The 17,494-nt window shown below is 40.3% G+C and overlaps 1 protein-coding gene across 6 annotated transcripts in view; it reads right to left on the bottom strand.

The window, feature by feature from the left end:
- Positions 1 to 17,494, bottom strand: part of MACROH2A1 (macroH2A.1 histone) — a 38,583-nt gene that overhangs the window by 7,489 nt on the left and 13,600 nt on the right. The window contains exons 2-6 of one of the 6 annotated variants that reach the window (XM_086471062.1): positions 17,308 to 17,414; positions 15,608 to 15,805; positions 12,894 to 13,004; positions 6,410 to 6,509; positions 868 to 957 (exon numbers count right to left, since the gene is read on the bottom strand). In XM_086471062.1, the coding sequence (XP_086327188.1) occupies positions 868 to 957; positions 6,410 to 6,509; positions 12,894 to 13,004; positions 15,608 to 15,805; positions 17,308 to 17,414 (606 nt within the window). Of the gene's footprint in view, positions 1 to 867; positions 958 to 4,809; positions 4,901 to 6,409; positions 6,510 to 12,893; positions 13,005 to 15,607; positions 15,806 to 17,307; positions 17,415 to 17,494 lie in introns of those variants that run through there. The other 5 variants (XM_086471064.1, XM_086471063.1, XM_086471065.1 and 2 more) reach the window with 5 other exon arrangements.

Genomic DNA, 17,494 nt, shown 5'->3' with positions numbered 1-17,494 from the left:
GTGAGCAGTTTGGTCTGATAAGGAATACTGTACAGACCTAAGGAAAAAAAAAGTGAGTACCTGAGTCTACATATTTTTGCAGAACAAGAATTCCAAGAAAAACTTATTAAAAAATTTTAAAAAGCAAGGAAAAAACCCCACATATTAAGCACCAGAAGTAAACAGTTGTAATTTTTCCTGTCAGGGCTGAAGTCTTACATCTCTCCTTCGGCTTTAGTTAGAATTCGTTTACAAAACTGTGCACACTGTATTTATTTTTATAGCATAAACACAGATGGCAGAATCGGCCTTCTATATGAACAACATGTATCAGCAGTTTCACAGATGGTGTAAAATTATGTATCGCCATTACTAAACTTTATTACTCATATAGTAGATTTTTCTCAGATATTACATAAATTTTGATAACTAGGCATCAAAAAGTCATAAGCTTTTGTAGTGATGATTTTGGCACTGATTAAACAAAGCACCCAAGCAGATGCTTAAGCACGTGCTCAAGTCCAGTGAAAGTCAGCGGCATTTCAGCAAAGCAGATGTTAACCAGAGTTGGACTCAACTGTTCTGAAAAATAAAAAAGCACCTCATTAACTGCCTTGCTGACCTGTGCCCTCCGTAATCCGGATTCGTCGTGCACGCACGTACCTGTGACTACCCTGCTGTCACCTGGAACATTACACCACTACCCCATTTCCCAGGGGCTTTGGTAAAGGCGACTGAAGAGGCGACGTGTGTCTTAACTTTGGAGAACACACATGTCCCGTCACCCGCAGGAGGTGTCTGCAGACAGCACGAACCCCAGAAGCTCGGTGGCCGACCGCAGACGCCCGCCGGGTTGTGTCTGCAGGTCCCCGAAGCGCAGAACCTCACCTCCAGCTATGTCCAACGGCCCGTTCTTTTTGCGAAGCTCAATGACAGCTTCCACAAACTCCTTGCCGCCTTTCTTTTCCAAAGTGCTCCCTGAACAGAGAATTGGTATTTTACTCCTCAGATCCCAGGCTTCCACAGCAGACATGTGACTCATCTTTTTTTTTTTTTTTTTTTTTTTTTTTTATGACATCGCTCTAGAGTTTTCTGCCCAAACATTTTTTGGGGACTGCAAAGTAAGATCTAAACCTTTTGGGACTTCGGAATTAGCTAGTCATTAAAAACAACAACAACAACAACAGAAAGAAAAAACCAAAAAAGACAACCCTAACAACCCAAAAACCTCACGTCGGCATCCCTCGCTAACATTCTCAGACTCCGGTTTTAACGTCAAACCATTTGCCATGACATCCCTACCTCCTTCCTTATCAGGAGCATCTGTTAGTGTGAAATGGTCCAGAAGAAGGTGCTAGCTCAAGAGAGGTTGAAGGTTCATAACTCCTTCCCCTCAGGTTCATTTCCCCTCTCTCTTACAAATTGTTTTAAAGAGCCATTTGCCACAATAAGAATTTGAAACTCACCTGATCTTGGTCCCTGACCCCAACAGGTGGCACCAGGAATGAAACAGTCTCGTGAGTGCAGCGGGCTGCTTTACTTGGTAACTGCCCAGCTTGTTGAGCCACCTTTAACCAAGAGGAAGAGCCTCAGAAATAAGGAGAATCTCTAAGGAACATATTCCTCCAATGAACTTCTCTAACTACAGCTAAGGAGCTGGACAAAGTCATTCTGGGAGGAGAAGAGCTGTGCAGTGTTTCAGGGCAACCAAAAGGTATGCTGTTTACAAAGGCAGTCCATCACTAAATGGTTTAGATCTTATTTTGCAGCTCTAGTTTTAAATATTAATATTAAAGAAAAAAAAACAGCCCAAGAAAGCATTTTCCTAACTACATAAGCATCCCACATAATTTTGCACTGTGCATATTAATTATAAAGGTAGATAAGCAAAACAGCAGTGACATCATAAAGGCTCTGATTTGAGATATTACTTTGAAAACTCATTTCCAGAAATTCAGCACTAGGATCTCTAAAGATCTAGACATTCAGTTGGTGAAACCCCTTACTTTAACTGATGAAGAAAGAAAAAAATGCATTTTCTGATGGAAGTGCACATACTATACCCTCAAGGAAGCAAAGCCCCTCCTCCAAGATTCAGTTTACTAAACAGGGTTAGAGCTCCAAGAACCAAGAGGACTGCAAGACGCTTTTGCTTTGACACCATTGCTAAATCTCTTCCAAAACAAAGATTAAAAGTTGAAAACAACAACGCATTTATTTGTTGATTCCAAAACTGACTCGGGTGACCCTGCCTCTATTTTGCTATCGGCAACTTATTGCTTTTCGGGTACAAAAGCTGAGGATAATTAAAAAATGTATGCCTTGTTTTTTGCTTTTTTTTCATAACTGATTCACAATGGGCATTTGCCAAAAGCTGGATTGCAAGGTCAGACTGCGCAGGTCAGTGTAATTTGCTCTTTGTGCTCATTTAAGCTTTTTTACATAAATACTTTGGTTTAAGTTTATTCAGACAAACTCCTCACTAAGAATTTTTTGAAACTCCAAGTTACCTACCCCCGTGCAACGGAATGGAAAGCACCATTTTACAAATCTCTCTGATAAGACAGTAAATGGCTTTATTTGCAGCAGCAAGGTGTCTTAGGGGGGTGTGCTAGGAAGGGAGATCCATGCTGGGCCACGCCAGGCAGCGCCCTTTGGTGTGGCTGACACCAGGGTCTTCCAACATCGCTCTGACAGAGAAGGGATGGGGAGGGAAAGAAACAGTCTTCCATGCTCGTTATACTCTGGTTGCATGTATTTCCATATCATTCCTATTTATATTTGCATACATTCCAGCTATATTCCCCTTGAGTCCATGAACTCGGATCATTCCTAAACCCCATGACATTCATAATCTTTAATTTCTCTTGTTTCAAGGGGAAACGTAATTAAGCCTTGTGCAGAACCTAGGAACAGAAAAGATCTATTAAGTAGGTCACTTCTTTGCCATTGCAAAGCTGTTGTACATTTAATGGAATTCAGCCTAGTTTGGTTTAATGCAATCCAGAAGGATCAGCTTTTTCCCTTCTACTGGGAATTAATTTATAATTAAAAGCAATGAACAGCCCTGTCAGTTTATTTCACTGAGCTCTCTTCCTGCAGATCTGGTACAAAGAAGAGCAAAAGCAGTGTTTGGTATGAACCAGTGAGGTTTTCTGCATTTACTCCTCAATTATGTCCTCCTTCTGATTAATAGTGAGGGTTTATATTTCAGAACAATGTTGTAAATTAGCTTCATCAGGAAAGGACATACTGTATTTAACCATTTTCCGCTACATTAGCAAGTTTCTTGATGGAAGTCTTGCTTCACAGCTTCAAGGTTAGTAGCTTATTTGCTCACAGGCATAAATATGTGTCACTCCCATGAGAATAAGACCATTATCTCATGCTTTCCAAGCAGGCATTGGTATCAGTGTTGAAAACAGCGTTAGCAGAAATTTAGGCTCTAAAATTCTCAGGATAAGCCCCCAGTACATTTAAATTGTTAGGGAAAAAACCAACAAAAATTAAAAAAAAAAAAATTTAGATGGGTAAAAGTTAATCATTGGAAGCTAAGCATTTGTGCACTTCTATTCTTTCTTACAGCAGTCAGAGGCAACAGGAACCTACACTAAGGAATGAGCAGTGCAGCTTCGAGAGACAATTTTCTTTGTAGGGCAGCAAAGCATTTCTTTGTCAAAGGGTAGGAGACAAGCCCGTTACCTAAATGGGTCTGACAGACTTTAGAAGCATATTCTTCAGACACAGGGGATCAGGACACTTTTGTTTTAATGTCTCTGCATAACGTTTGGCCAGCCAAGTCCCAGCTGTTCCTGCCCAACAGGCTACACCGAGCTACATTTGCTTGGGGGTTCTCAGAGAGCAGCCCCTTCAGGAGCAGCGGGTGGCGCAGGAGGGGCCAGCTCTGCAGCAGGACGCGTGTCCCTCCAAGCCAGCACTGAAGCAGGGCCTCAGGCGTGGAGGGAGACCACTCACGTAGCGATGATGAGGTTAGGAGAGATGTAGAACACAGGCTGGGATCGGGTGGCACTTTTTGGTGGGTCACCACCCTGACCAGCAGCTTCTATGTTCAGCCCAATCTCTGATTTGCCTTCCCAAACCACCGAGGCAGTTCAGGTGAAGTACTGCTACCCTTCCACAAAATCCTTCAAAACTCTGTACGCAGAGAGGGGTGTTACTAAGACAGAGAGTTCCTCAGGGGACACTTAAGATACTGAATTAGGACGTCTGTCATGTTTTCTATCGTGCCTCCTCTCGTCGGTCTAGCCGAGGTAACTGATCGCCTGGACAACGTCTGCAGCGTCACTAGCCGTGTGCTGGTGGGTGTGAGGACCGTGGAGCAGGGCTACGAAGGTCACCGGTCCACCAGGTAAAACACGGATTAACTAACCCCTCTTGAGGGTGCAGAACATACAGATAGGCTAGATCCAGCATGTCAGATGTGAACATCTGAAACTTGGCGTGGAGAGGGTGTACAAAAACGGGTTAGAAATCTAACGATCAAGACTCAAACCACATTCAAGACAGGCATTGGACACGTCAGGCAAACAGGGCAGTAATTCCTTTTCCTCGGTCACGTGTCTGCATTGAAAGTACTGTTCCTGCGCTCCAAATTTTGGTGGTGGTTTCTACGGTTAATTCTGAAAGTCCGATTTGGTGATAAAAATCAAAAATCCCTACTGAGTTTGCAATTATTCATTTCTTTTTGTTATCGGTCAGGACTGCTGGAAGTGAGAAATGAATGCAAATCTGCATAGCTACAACAAGCTTGTGGCTGCTGATCGACCATGCACACACATACAAACTCCGCAGCACTGAACTTTCCATTACCTACTTCACCACCGGTGTAGAAGTCAGAGTTTGTCGGGTGAACGACAGCATCACTGTCGATCGTGGCAATGTCAGCCTGTACAACTTGCAACTACAACAGGTAAACAGATGTATATCAACCACGTTGGACAGAGACCCAGCACAGGCTCTACATTTACACATGTACCAACGTCCATATTTTCCTACCTTTACATCTCCAAACCTTGCGCCAAAGGAGTATGCTGAGTTGTGTGTGCAGGTGTGTGTAGAGAAAGGGGTGTAGGGAACAGGAGGAGGAATATTGAGTATGACATGATCAAATAAATATTAAAATGACAAGTCAGAGCAATCACATGAGATCATTTCCAAACTTTTAAAATCAGCTAATACCCCCTTTCACTTTGCAGAAGCCTAGAACAACCAGTTCCCCACAGAGCATGATACTAAAATATGGAATCTGTTTAAAAAAAGAAATTCAGGATCATCAAGCCAAACAAAATAACTAGTTTCTCCATTTTGTCAGCATCAATAAGCTGACAGGCACTAATCTTCATATCCATAGCGATTCATCATTTTGTTTCTAAAAATGACAGTCTCCTTCACAGGGAGGAAACCATGTATTTGCAGACAGGGTTATACTGAATTTGCTTTAAAAAAATGTAAATGATCGTGCTTGTATTTCAAGGGTAAGGCATATCTTCTAATTCTGTGTCGGAATGCTTGAGACACTTGTAAAAATATATATATTTCTGAGAAAGGCTGATTTAAAAAAAAAAATCAGCCTCCTTAAGTATTTTTCTTCTTAAATTACTTGTGTCCATTCCCATAGGAAATGCAGTAGCACAAGAATTATGAGTTGTATTCCATTAAGGAAGTTGAAAAAAAAGACAGCAGCAGGGGTAATCAAATAAGAAGGGAATGCAGTACATAATGCATGAAAGTTCATTTTTCTTTCACTTTTGCTGAAGAAGAGACTTCTGTTTAAGACAGATTTTTAATTTTTTTTTTTTTTTCCATCTGGAACCAGACAGAAGCTTTAAAAGCGACACACCACCTAGGGTAGTATCTACAAGTTCACTGTTGGTATATCAGTATTTGTTTTCAGCTGAACGATAAAGTGACAGGGAGTAATTGAAGCATCATGGAAACAAATTATTTGATTGAATTAAACATGAAATCAAGGGAGGAAAGATTTGGGGATAGTTAATTATTTAATCACTCCTCTTTAAAAATTTTATGCCTACTCTGAGTATCAGGAAAAAAACCTGAGATCACAGCTAGAATGGAGAAACTGCTTATTTTGAAAACAACCTGACAAAAGAGTATTTTAGTCCTCAGAGTATCCAAATAAGAAACCCCCCAAAATAGCTAACAGTCACATATGATCATTATGGAAAAGAATTTAAATTATTTGTTTCAACTGAAATCAACTTGAAGACTAGCAATAGCTGCAAGTACTCAGATTTGGTGAAAAAGTCTTTTGAACGTAGTTCTTCAACAAAACAGAACCTGCAAGATTTGAATTTCTGCTCTTATTAAATGTATGAAGCCCTAGAGAGTAAATTCTGGGTTCCATAATTTCCATGTGACCGTTAGTTGTGTCAACCCATGCCCCATTTACCTAGGTCATCTTTAAGGTCAATGTCAGCATTGGTAGGATTGATAATGGCCTCCACCTCGAAGCCGGCTAAATTACTGATTTCACTGTGAATAAGGTTCAGCTGAAAAGAAAAGCATGAGGTGGGAAATAACAGGACAGCTGGGAAATCACAGAGAAGCTGCAGAAAAGTGAGCTTTGCAACACAGATGGAGATAGCATCACTGCAAACAAATATGCAAAATAAAAGGCAGGTCATAAGGGAGGGTTATTATCCAAAAAAAATTCAAACACAAGACTCAAACATTGTTCACGCTGGGAGGACATTAATGTACCTACTAACAAGCTCTGTTTTGGCTTTATGCTGACCACTATTTGGGATTCTTATTTTGGCATTATAAGAGGGTATTTGTTTCTCCTCAAAATATAGATGAAAGACGCCTTAATCATTTCTTAAGCACCGATTACAGGAATGTGCCGTGACCGTTCAGCACTGAAACTGGATAAAAGATGCTGTTCCTCCTTCTTTAAGCCACCAAACATGAGCCTATCTTTGAGAAAGCACACACTTGTCTCCAGTGACTCCTCCATCCGAACAAGGAGACCCGGTTCTTTTCCTTTCCTTATTAGTGGTCACCACATTCTGCCTTGCAGGCGGCTTCAGTTTTTGTTTGCTCAGTTCTGCTGCCTTTGGGAACGGCTGGTGTCGTTCTCTGAGCAGGCATGATTATGTGCTTAGCGCTTCTAGGTTTTACTTTACTTGCTTTACTTCCTTCTGTCATGTATGAAAATAGAGATTTTAACCCCACCCACTAATGCCCATTCACTCCGCTCATTAACACCCAGGTATTTTATTTAAAGCTTCTCAACTGCTGCCTGCATCGTTACAAAATCAGAAGGCTCCCTCACAGTCATACCACAGGGTGAGGAAGTCAGCAGAGATATCTCGAGATGAACATCACCTCCTCACTACCTGCTCTTAAAAGAATAGAAGAACTAATGAAATATGAGGAAGTGCAGATTTCAACTTCTAGCTTCAAGACTTACAAACTCATATATAAACTAAGAAGCCAATGAAAAAATCAGACCAGCAATGGTGACCAACTGATCCCGCCATGCCATACTCGTGAGGATGTTTTTTCGGAAGTGCTTAAGGGGTGTCAAGAGACAGCACAGTTTGCTCACTACTGCCAGCTCGGGCGTCTCGTCACAATATCACAGAAACAACCCCGTGATCTGAGGCAATCTGATGTGAATGCCAAACTCGGCGAAAGTCAGAACTGCAGGATGCTGACAGGTATGGGAAGAAGCTTGGAACCACTGACACAGCTTTGTAGCCAGCGCTGAGAAGTCTGATTTCACACGCACCAAGTTTTCTACCGCCAAAACTTACAACACTTTAAAGGGCAACAAGTTTTCCATATGGGGAAATACATTATGTACGTTGTAAATTATGCTTCTATCTATAACATGCATTTAAAATGATCGTTTCAGGAGCTGATTAGGCAATATGGACAGCAACTACGAAAGAGAAAGGTCTCATTTATGCAAGTCCTGAAGCCTGCTGCAGCTAAGCCCAGCTTCCCTTCTAATCCAAAGCCCGCTGGGTTCAACCTATGCAGCACAACATATACATTCAGGCATGGCAATTTATCTCCTCAAGAACTGAATTTTGTCTCTTGGTTTGTAATCCATGTTCTGTAAACTTAACTCTTCAAATCTCCTCCTTGTGTACGGTCGTTCATTAACAGGGAATACAAGCCAATTCACGAAATCGATACAAGTGAATGGGTCATTCAAGGAGGCCAACATCCATATATTGAAGTTTTATGAAAAAAAATATTTCCATTTCATTCATGTGATTATCTGAATTGACCTTCTCTCTCTTTTTAAATGCCTGCCATTTCATATGATTTGCGTATGTTGCTTGAGTAAACTACATTCTCTCAAAATAGGGTGATTTTGGCTAAAAATGAGGGTAATTCAGCCCTGTTTTAAGTACGGGTCTGTTCGGAAATTTGTAATAAAATCTAAGAAAGCTTGCTTTCCAAATAGCTTAGAATTCTTTTAAACACTTCACATGTGGCAAGCTATTCATACTTGAGTTTGAGTCTTGAGTTTGACTACAAGCAACTGCTGTTTAAAAAAAAAAGTAAAATCAAATCAAACCAAAATGTTAAAGAAACATTATGAATTTGGAAATTAAAAAAAAAAACAACAAACACATGCACACACCAAAAGACTGTTTTGTGGAGATTTTAGTATGTTCCTAAGCATATTTTGTTCATTTTATAGGTGACTCTCTTTGATTCCTAATTCTGTGTGCTACAAGTTTTTGCCCCAGATGGACTGGCTGCAGACCATTTAGGTTTCATACCTTTAATCTATCTCTGCTCCTACTCATATATGGGATTTACACAGCAAGCAGCTGGTAATTAAAGTTTCAACTTAACAGCAACAACAAAATGCTTAAAAAGCTGCCCACCACTGATACCATGTGTTGGTAGCTAAGTGTTATTTTGTTAAATTTTGCATTTCCTGTTCAATGCACTGTTAGCTGCTGATTGCCAAAGATAATAATAATAATAAATCAGAAGTTTTCCCGTAGAATTAAATCCTCCAATGAGTAATTGCTCACTTTTACTACCCAACAGCATGAAGCACGTATTGGTCAGAAGAAGTGATCCCCTAAAGCGTCACTTTAAAAAGATAGATAGGCACATCTTGCACATACATGTGCGACAAAGAATGGACATAACTTTAGGTGACATTTAAATTAAATGTTAGTTAGATAAAATGCAGATGGTACTTAGCACATCCACGAGTATTTTCTGAGCCAAGCCTTGCATTTCTTATTTCAGACAAAATTACCTTTAAAATCTTGGAACTTTTTCTGGTATGAATTTCATATAGAAAACTGCAGACGCCCACTGCAGACAACAAGCTGAGGTCTCTGTCAAAGTCCATACCCTAACGCTCAGGCTTGAGGTCTTAGAACTCTGCCTCTGCTCCATAATTGTCTCAGGAAAAACAAACTAGTTAATGTACAGAACACCACCTTTCCGTTGGGATGTCACTCGTAGGATGTGCGATCATTTACATATTAACTAGATTGTAATACTTAATTAGCGTAGCACTAATACACTTCTACAGGTATAACTGAAGGGTTCTGTGCCATTTCCTGACCTCTAAGAATTTCTAGCTGTCAGCAGTTTCCTAAAGATCTAATGCAATAACAGTACTTTCTAATAAATGGAACAATACCCAGGTTTGCAACATTCTCATTTATGTTTTCAGTAATTAAATCTGGGGCTATCAGAAGGCTGAAGAGCCATTCTTGCAAATAAAACCCTTGACCTTCTGCAAACTTGGAGCCAAGACATTTTTTTCCCCATTAAACACTTACAAATGACGTGATACTAAGAACAGGATTATTTTCTTCCTTATCTACATCTAGTAAATTATTCGCTGATCTGGCAGAGAGTGGTTTTGCAGACCAAAGAGACGTGCTGTAAAGGTGTGCAGGGATGTCAGAGGAGGTTTGAAAGATACGGATTGTTTGTTGGGGGCTTTTAGTTTGAGTTTTCTGTGTTTGCACTGTAGTCCATTAAGAACACACAGAATGCAAAATCTGTATGTACAAACTCAACAAAAATGAAATAGCTGTGATGAATACGAATATTTTTGCTTTTCAAATGGAAAAGCTCCAAATGTTTTAACACATGAAGCTTTCCTACCATCCATGCAAAGAAAACAACTGTACCTTCATTTCCCAAATGGGGAAGGCAACAGAGAGAGACGCGGTGATTTACAGTATCTCTGCATCAGCCAAAGCCAGCAGCCAGGAGTCTGGTTGCCTGGCCTCCACCTGAACCACCTACGCTCACTGTCCTCCTTACCCAAGAGACTAGAAGATTCCTCCTTCCCCTCAAAACGCTGTTTGAGGAGAATGAGGCTAGGCTGAAGAGAAGAAGGGTCTTCCTCCAAACAGGCAAACAGCATCTGCCCTCACACACACTGGAAAAAGGTCACACGCACAAGTCTAAGGAATCAAACTGCCACCAACTGTCCAGTATCGCTATTGAAGGAAACTCTTAGTTCATTATGTTTATGAACACCATGTGGCACTAATCTAGGACAACAAAACCATTTGTTTTTCTGTTAAGCAGACTTAAACTTAGATATATATTCTAAAAATCAATGTTATCTTTTTAAACAGCAATTGCATGTAGAAATGGCTAAGCAGAAGCATTTAACTGATTCAAAGTCACTAGTGGTTTTATAGATAATTGTTATATTTAATTTGCGAGTTTCCAAAATAAACAGCAATTACTCGAGACTCCCACGTGTCACTTCAATAATTAACGACCACCACCATCAGTGAGATCGCAGCCTGCCAAATCTGCGGGTAGCAGCAGAGACCCCGTCACACCCAGGAGCCTCTTGGCCCATGCAAAACACACCTCACGTTTAGGAGAGGGGAAGCGCTCAACTCCCACCAATTCCACAATTGAAAGTTTTATCTTTGCCTTTTTTATTGCAAGAAAAATCAAAATTATTTTGATAATTTTGAAAATGCATGTTTCGAAAAGAATTTATGGGGAATGGTCTGAAAATATTTCTAAGAATAAGCCAGCAAACTTGTTTTCATTGTTTTTATGCTAAATAAAATCTCTGATCACTACAGTCCGAAGTTTGAGCTTTCCACGTTTTCAGTCTTAAAAGATTTTTCGGTTGGTTTAAATGTACTGTTCTGGGGGTAAAATCAGAATAAAGACATTAATACAGTATTTGTCCGATCAAACAAGGCAAGAATTTCATTTTTAACTCACACCTAACAGGACATAGAAAATTCTTATATTTGTTAGACATAGCCTACTTCTCTTCAACATTTACACTACCCATTTACTGCCTTTGAAGATAGTTTCTCACAGGGAATCATAAGCAAAAATCTAATCCATGCCAGATACATCTCAACAGCACCTATACAGTCTCCACCTCTCAGAAAATAATCCATTTCGTTTGGAGTGTTCCCTCACAGGAGAGAAATGGGTTTTCATTTTTATTTGCATTTTTCTTTTAGTTACGTGTACGATGTTACGAATAAAGGCTAACACCTGGCCTCTCTCACGTGCGGGGCTAACTGACAATGAACCAGTATGGCGAATGGACATGTCATACTGGGAATTGTTTCAGGGGGCTGCAGTCCAAGTGAATGAGAAAGCCAGAAAGTCTATTTCCCAGTACAAGGTACTCACTGGAAAGCTCTACAACAGACACTGGCTTTGCTCACCGCAGCTTAAAGCAGTCCTGGAGTTCATGACTCTCTTCCACGGAGCCCAACAGCAAAGCCCTGCTGATTTGCTGGGTCAGTCTTGCTGGAACACAACACTAGGTATTATTACAGGTTTCCTAGGGTGACTAGGAGGAGTGCAAAATCAGGTCCAAAAGCCTGACGTTACTTGCTTTTAGAAACAGTAATGTAGTTTATAAATTTTGGGTTCCAAATTAGTCATCAAAATGTTTTTAAAAATATGTTCAAAACCACCCTGCTACTAGTAGTCAAATAACAAAACTCCCTACCAAACCAGCAATCTAGCTCTAGCTGTAAAATTAAATGGGGAAAATCAGGAGTCTTGCAAAAAATAACGTTACTCTCATGCATGCTAAACTTCGCAAACAAACTGTGGAAGGATAAATGGAGAACAACCTCAATAGGAAATAAAAATGAGTCAGAGGAGATACATTCCACAATGGACAATGGCTCATCTTTTATGACTTACAACACAATGATCTGATTACTGAATGACAGAAGAAAGATGCAGTTTTACTTAACAAAATTTTGTACCACAAACTAAAGGCATGTCTCAAGATAAAAGACCAAATTAATTTAATGAATTGTCTCTTTCAGTGGATCCTCTCTTTAAGCAGACATGTATTTGTATTAAACCACCCCATGTCCCAAAGCATATTCACAGGGAAAAAATGATCATCGACTCCTCGCTTTTCATAAAAAGCATCAATCATTATTACACAGCATTAACTCTGGTCAACAACAAAGCAGAACAAAACATAAAACCACTATCATGAGCAAATGTCTAAAATAGGTTTTGATAAAAACCTGTAAATCATTTACATCAGCAATGAAGTGGGCTGCCATTGGAAAAAGACGTTTTATTCTTAGAATAATCTCATTTTTGGCAGAAGCTTAGCTGTAACAATTATGCTGTTTAGGAATAAGGCGAGAGATTATAAGCACACAGGCTTTCCTTCTGTTTGAGTATTTAGTTATGTAGCCATACGAAGACTCATTTATGTATTTTTAAAATGTTCTAAAAGTTGTTTCAGAGAATTTTGTTGTTCAAAAACTAGTATCATACACCTCAAGTGCTCAGTGGGGAAATGTCCACTGTACCTAGACATTTTGGGGAAGGGGGGTGGCGGGAGAGGGTGTTCCCTAAGCAGCACTGACAAATAGGTATTCATTTATAAAAATGCAGGAGCATACCTTCTGGCCAAGAAACAGACTTTTGGTGGACAGGACTGTGAAACCATCTGCAGGAGTTCCCTCTGTTGTACTGTCAGCGCTGGCTGATTTGCTCACTTCTCCCTGCTTCTTCTTCCAAAAATATAGTTAATTAGTTAACTCAAGGCCAAGAGAAAAACAGTTTAACACCACTAAGATATATGACATGCCATAAATGCTTACCAGGCAATAAAAGGCCAGTACGAACACTGGTGTTTGGATTTTATTCTTTATCCTCACTGATGTGACTGATTACAGCTGAAGGAATCGGTAAGAAAAACGACCTCAACGTCTGCAGACCTACATAAGCCTTTTCTTGCCTACGACAGCGCACAATGCAGACCAGACCACAGTTGTCTTAAATTTCACAGGAAAACATACAAATGCCCCCCAAACTTTTAACAGTTTTCTAATGGCTTGGGTGGAAAAAGGTAATATATCTATTTTTTATATATATATATATATATATATACACATATATATATATATATAAAAAACCTGAGTTGTCAGAGTGCAAATTTTATCTGTCTGTGAAGGGAGGCATTCCCAGGTTTCACAAACTTAGTTTTAGAAATGCTGCTTTGAAACCTGGCCATCCTTAGAGCCAGTGTCAGAAGAACACATCTACTTTCTACCTGCCCAGTAGCAGAAAAAAATTGTTCAGCCCATTTCCTATCTCATTTAGCATCATCACCTCCCGTTACCTCTAGTAAAACTGTAGGGGGAGAAGGAGTTCCCCTCAACCACCATTACTTCAGTAATACAGTTGAAAAAAGGAAAGTAATAGGTTTTGGGAATAAATTGATTTACTGAATAAAAATGAGAATTAGTAACACTTTGAAAAGGATGTTTCATGAAGACAGTGAGTGAATTGACTGCTGTGGTTATAAATTCAACTGGTGCCAAAAGTAATTTTATATTTTCAATAAAATTACTACTTATGATTTCATATAAACACGTGGTGCCTCAGCAATACCTATGCTGGAGCTAAAAAGCACGGCTAGAATATGAAAAAAACAGGCCACTGTTCTTCTGCTGCCCCTTTCCAAAGTACATAAACTAAATCTGTGGCTGAGCAATTAGAACAACTTTGATGCAAGAGTGTATTGGTGCTTCTAGAAGCTGTAACCATGCTTTACTTTACACAAATGTTTTGAAAATTAGATTTTCATGGGTCCTATTTCAATTCCCCAGGAGTTTACTGTTAGCCAAATACCAATATAGTAAGCAGACAATATAGTTTATTGTGTGGAAGAAAAACAGAACCCCGCAACAGACTTCCTGCTTTTGTAATCAAGTAGGGGAAAAAAATTCCAGATTTAGGGAAATTATTAGTGCATGCTTATTAGAAGCATTGCACTTGAAACATCAGCTAGTAGGTGTTCTGAGAGAGAAAACTAAATTCAGCAGTTTGAAAAACAAAGAAGTGAAACAGTCAGAGGAGTGACCAAGTAAACACTAACACAGGCACACAGGATGAATACAGAATCTTTGTTTGACCCGGAAGGCAACTTTTCACATGCACTGTCCATTTCACATGACATTCGTGTACTTTTCTTCCTCTCCTAACCTAGTGCTTGGCAGTCATTGTTTTGCAAGAAAAAAAGAGACCCTTGGTTACACACAGACATTAGAAAGATTCCCTACTCCTACAGCCTGAAACTAAAAAGAGGAATGAAGGAACCTTCTCCTTAGCTTAGAAAAAGATGTTATTCTTGGTTTCCTAGCCTAAGGAAAAAAAAAAATAAAAAAAAATCATATTTTGGTCCTCTTGTTCATCCACTCACCTCCACACTTCATTTTGAATGAGTTTAATTACTAGGAATTTAAAAAAACCCAAGTCGAAACATGGAAGAGTCTCATCTATATCATACTAATAACATTAGCAGGACATCGTGGGTCTTCAGCTCAGCCAAAGAAATGCCGTGTAGCTGCCACACAGTTTCAGTCTGCAAGAGACTCAGCTACCTGATCTATCAGAACTGCATCCTACTTCAGAAGGAGTATTTCACACTCCTTGGACTTCACCACATCAGCTAAGAGGAATCATACACCAAACTGGAACAAACCAAAAGCCATTCAAGAACACAACACACACAACACTCGAAAGCAGGTCTCGGACATGCTAGCGGCTGAGGACACCATTACACCACAAGTGACTTTGGTTGTTGTTTTGCTTCAATATTTAAAATTGCAAAATGCTGCTTTACTGTGACCTTACTTTTGAAAAAAACAGATTCCCTGTTTCTTGCATTCACCAATACTTGAACAAAGTCCAAGCAAGTTTACTCTGCCCAGCCCTACGCAGGCACCTGCACAGTCACGGCAAAGCTGCCCCTGCAGTTGCTACACAAGGCCTCGTGGGCCCACCGGTAGGGCATGACTAGCATAGCCCCACACTCTCTTCTTCAGTCTCCTGGTGCCTCCAGCCTGTGCCCGTGACTGTTTCATACAAAGAACCGAGTATTTACAGCCTGCCTGCCCAAACTGCAGACCTGTGCCGCTTCTGAGGGTTTCCAGACTCCCAGCCCCCCCGGGAGAGGGCAGCACTCCTCCTTCAGCATCTGCTCATGCCGCTACCGAAATCCCTGCTGTTAACAACACACGGAATGGGAAGTCTACCCTATGTGATGCTCCCTACAGCCACCACTAGCAAGCTTGTTGGAGTTTAAAGTAAACAGACCAGACCACTCTACCTTGGATTTCCTTGCCCCTTTCTTGCCGCCTGTTTTCTTTGATACAGTTTTTTTCTGTGATGGAGACTTTGCCTTCTTTGCTGGGGGTGGAGTGATGATGGCTTCCAGTTTTCCTTTTGATCCCCGCTTCTTTGCCAACAGCTCTGGGTGAATATTGGGTAACACTCCACCACTGGCTATGGTGACCCCTTTCAATAGCTAATAAAAAAAAAAAGTTGTAGATGACAAATTCCAGCATTTACCAATAGAAACGGCATTTAGTGCAAACTTTGTACATCGCCTTGAGTTTTAACTGGTTCTTGTAAGTTTCTCAACACATTATCCTTGAAGAGAGACATGAAATGTATGAAATGAAGCTGACCATGTACTAGATTTTAACTATAAAGGGAATATGTATCCTTCTTGCACGTATGCTTGTTACTATCAGTATCTTTTGGGCTCACACAAGATCTGCTTCTGTGAAGCCATGCAATGAAGACTGTTACCCAGCTACTAGACAACAGGACAGCCCCAGCCACGAGGGCTTTGCAGGGCAACCTGCGTGAGACAGATGGGACCCCAAAGTCCACGGTATGGGACTGCAATGAGTACCATGCCGTGGAGAACTCAATATATGTCCCAATTGCTGAATTTTCTTGAAAGTGCATTTTTAAAACAGTTTTTTTTTCCCTTAGAAAAAGAAACTTCAAATGGAGAGTAACATTTATACAAATCTCTATACCTGGAAGTCTTTCTTCAAAAAAATCTTTATGTAGTTGAAGAAAAGCAGATCAATATTCAAAAGTGTGCAGTTCATTCAAGCCTTTAAAAGCAGAGGTGAAATATATCATGTTCTGTATTTAAAACCACTTTAACCCTTTTTTTTTATATACATCTAACTGGGCCTAATTCACTATTCAGAAGGACATGAACGGTGACATCAAAGTCCCTCAGGTACTCCCACCTTCTGATTTGTGTTTACTGCTCCCCAACCACAACTCAGTGAGGCTCCAAGCTTACAAAAGGCTGATGAATGGAAAGTATTATCACATTTCAGACAAAGCCAGAAGGAAGTTGGTTTGGGGATGGTTTTTTCTTTTCCTGCCCGTCACAATGCACAGGTTTGGAAAAAGTAACTTTTCAGATGTGTTTTTACAGCACCTCACACAAAGGTACACTAATCCTAGCCAGCGCCTCAGGCTGACACCACCACACGAATAACAATGCCCAAATGTTTTCTGGACAAGTTAAAGGCATCTTGAGATCTGCAAAGGACACAGACTTGCAAGAGTTCCAGAGCTCTTAATTCTGTGGTCACAGTGGCAAACTTCAATGGGAACGGGATAGGTCCCACTGAGTCCTAAGCTGTGTAAGGGCAGGGGCGGGGGGGGGTCGGGGAGTCAAAGTCACCTACAAGATTTTCTCCATGTCTCTGTAAAGTTTATGACAACATCCCACTAACAGAAGAGGCTGCAATAATGCGAGCAAATGCCATATTACATCTCCATTGCATTTTTACACATTTTAAGAGTCCTGACATACATAATTAAGCTGAGTGCTGTAGTTAGTTACACAGGCAGCGTGCTAGCAAGCGAATGAGCTGTTTCCTGGTGGGCTACTCAATAAGCAGAGGTCTTGAGTTACAATTCAGCTATATGGAAAGACAATTTAAAAAGCCCTAAAGGAAATCCTGGCCCTCACACAGTGGAGTTTTTTCTTACCTGATTTAATTCTTCATCATTTGCTACAGCCAACAGGATGTGTCTAGGAGTGACTCGACCCTTCTTGTTGTCCCTTGCTGCATTTCCAGCCAATTCAAGAATTTCCGCTGGGGAAAAAGCAAGCCCCTTTTAATTACACTGTGATCATTAAGAAAAATCAATGTGTAATTTAACATCCATGCAAAAA

Source organism: Leptosomus discolor, chromosome 10, assembly GCF_034619465.1.
Source record: "Leptosomus discolor isolate bLepDis1 chromosome 10, bLepDis1.hap2, whole genome shotgun sequence".
Classification (NCBI taxonomy): domain Eukaryota; kingdom Metazoa; phylum Chordata; class Aves; order Leptosomiformes; family Leptosomidae; genus Leptosomus; species Leptosomus discolor.
This window is presented reverse-complemented; position numbering and strand designations above follow the sequence as displayed.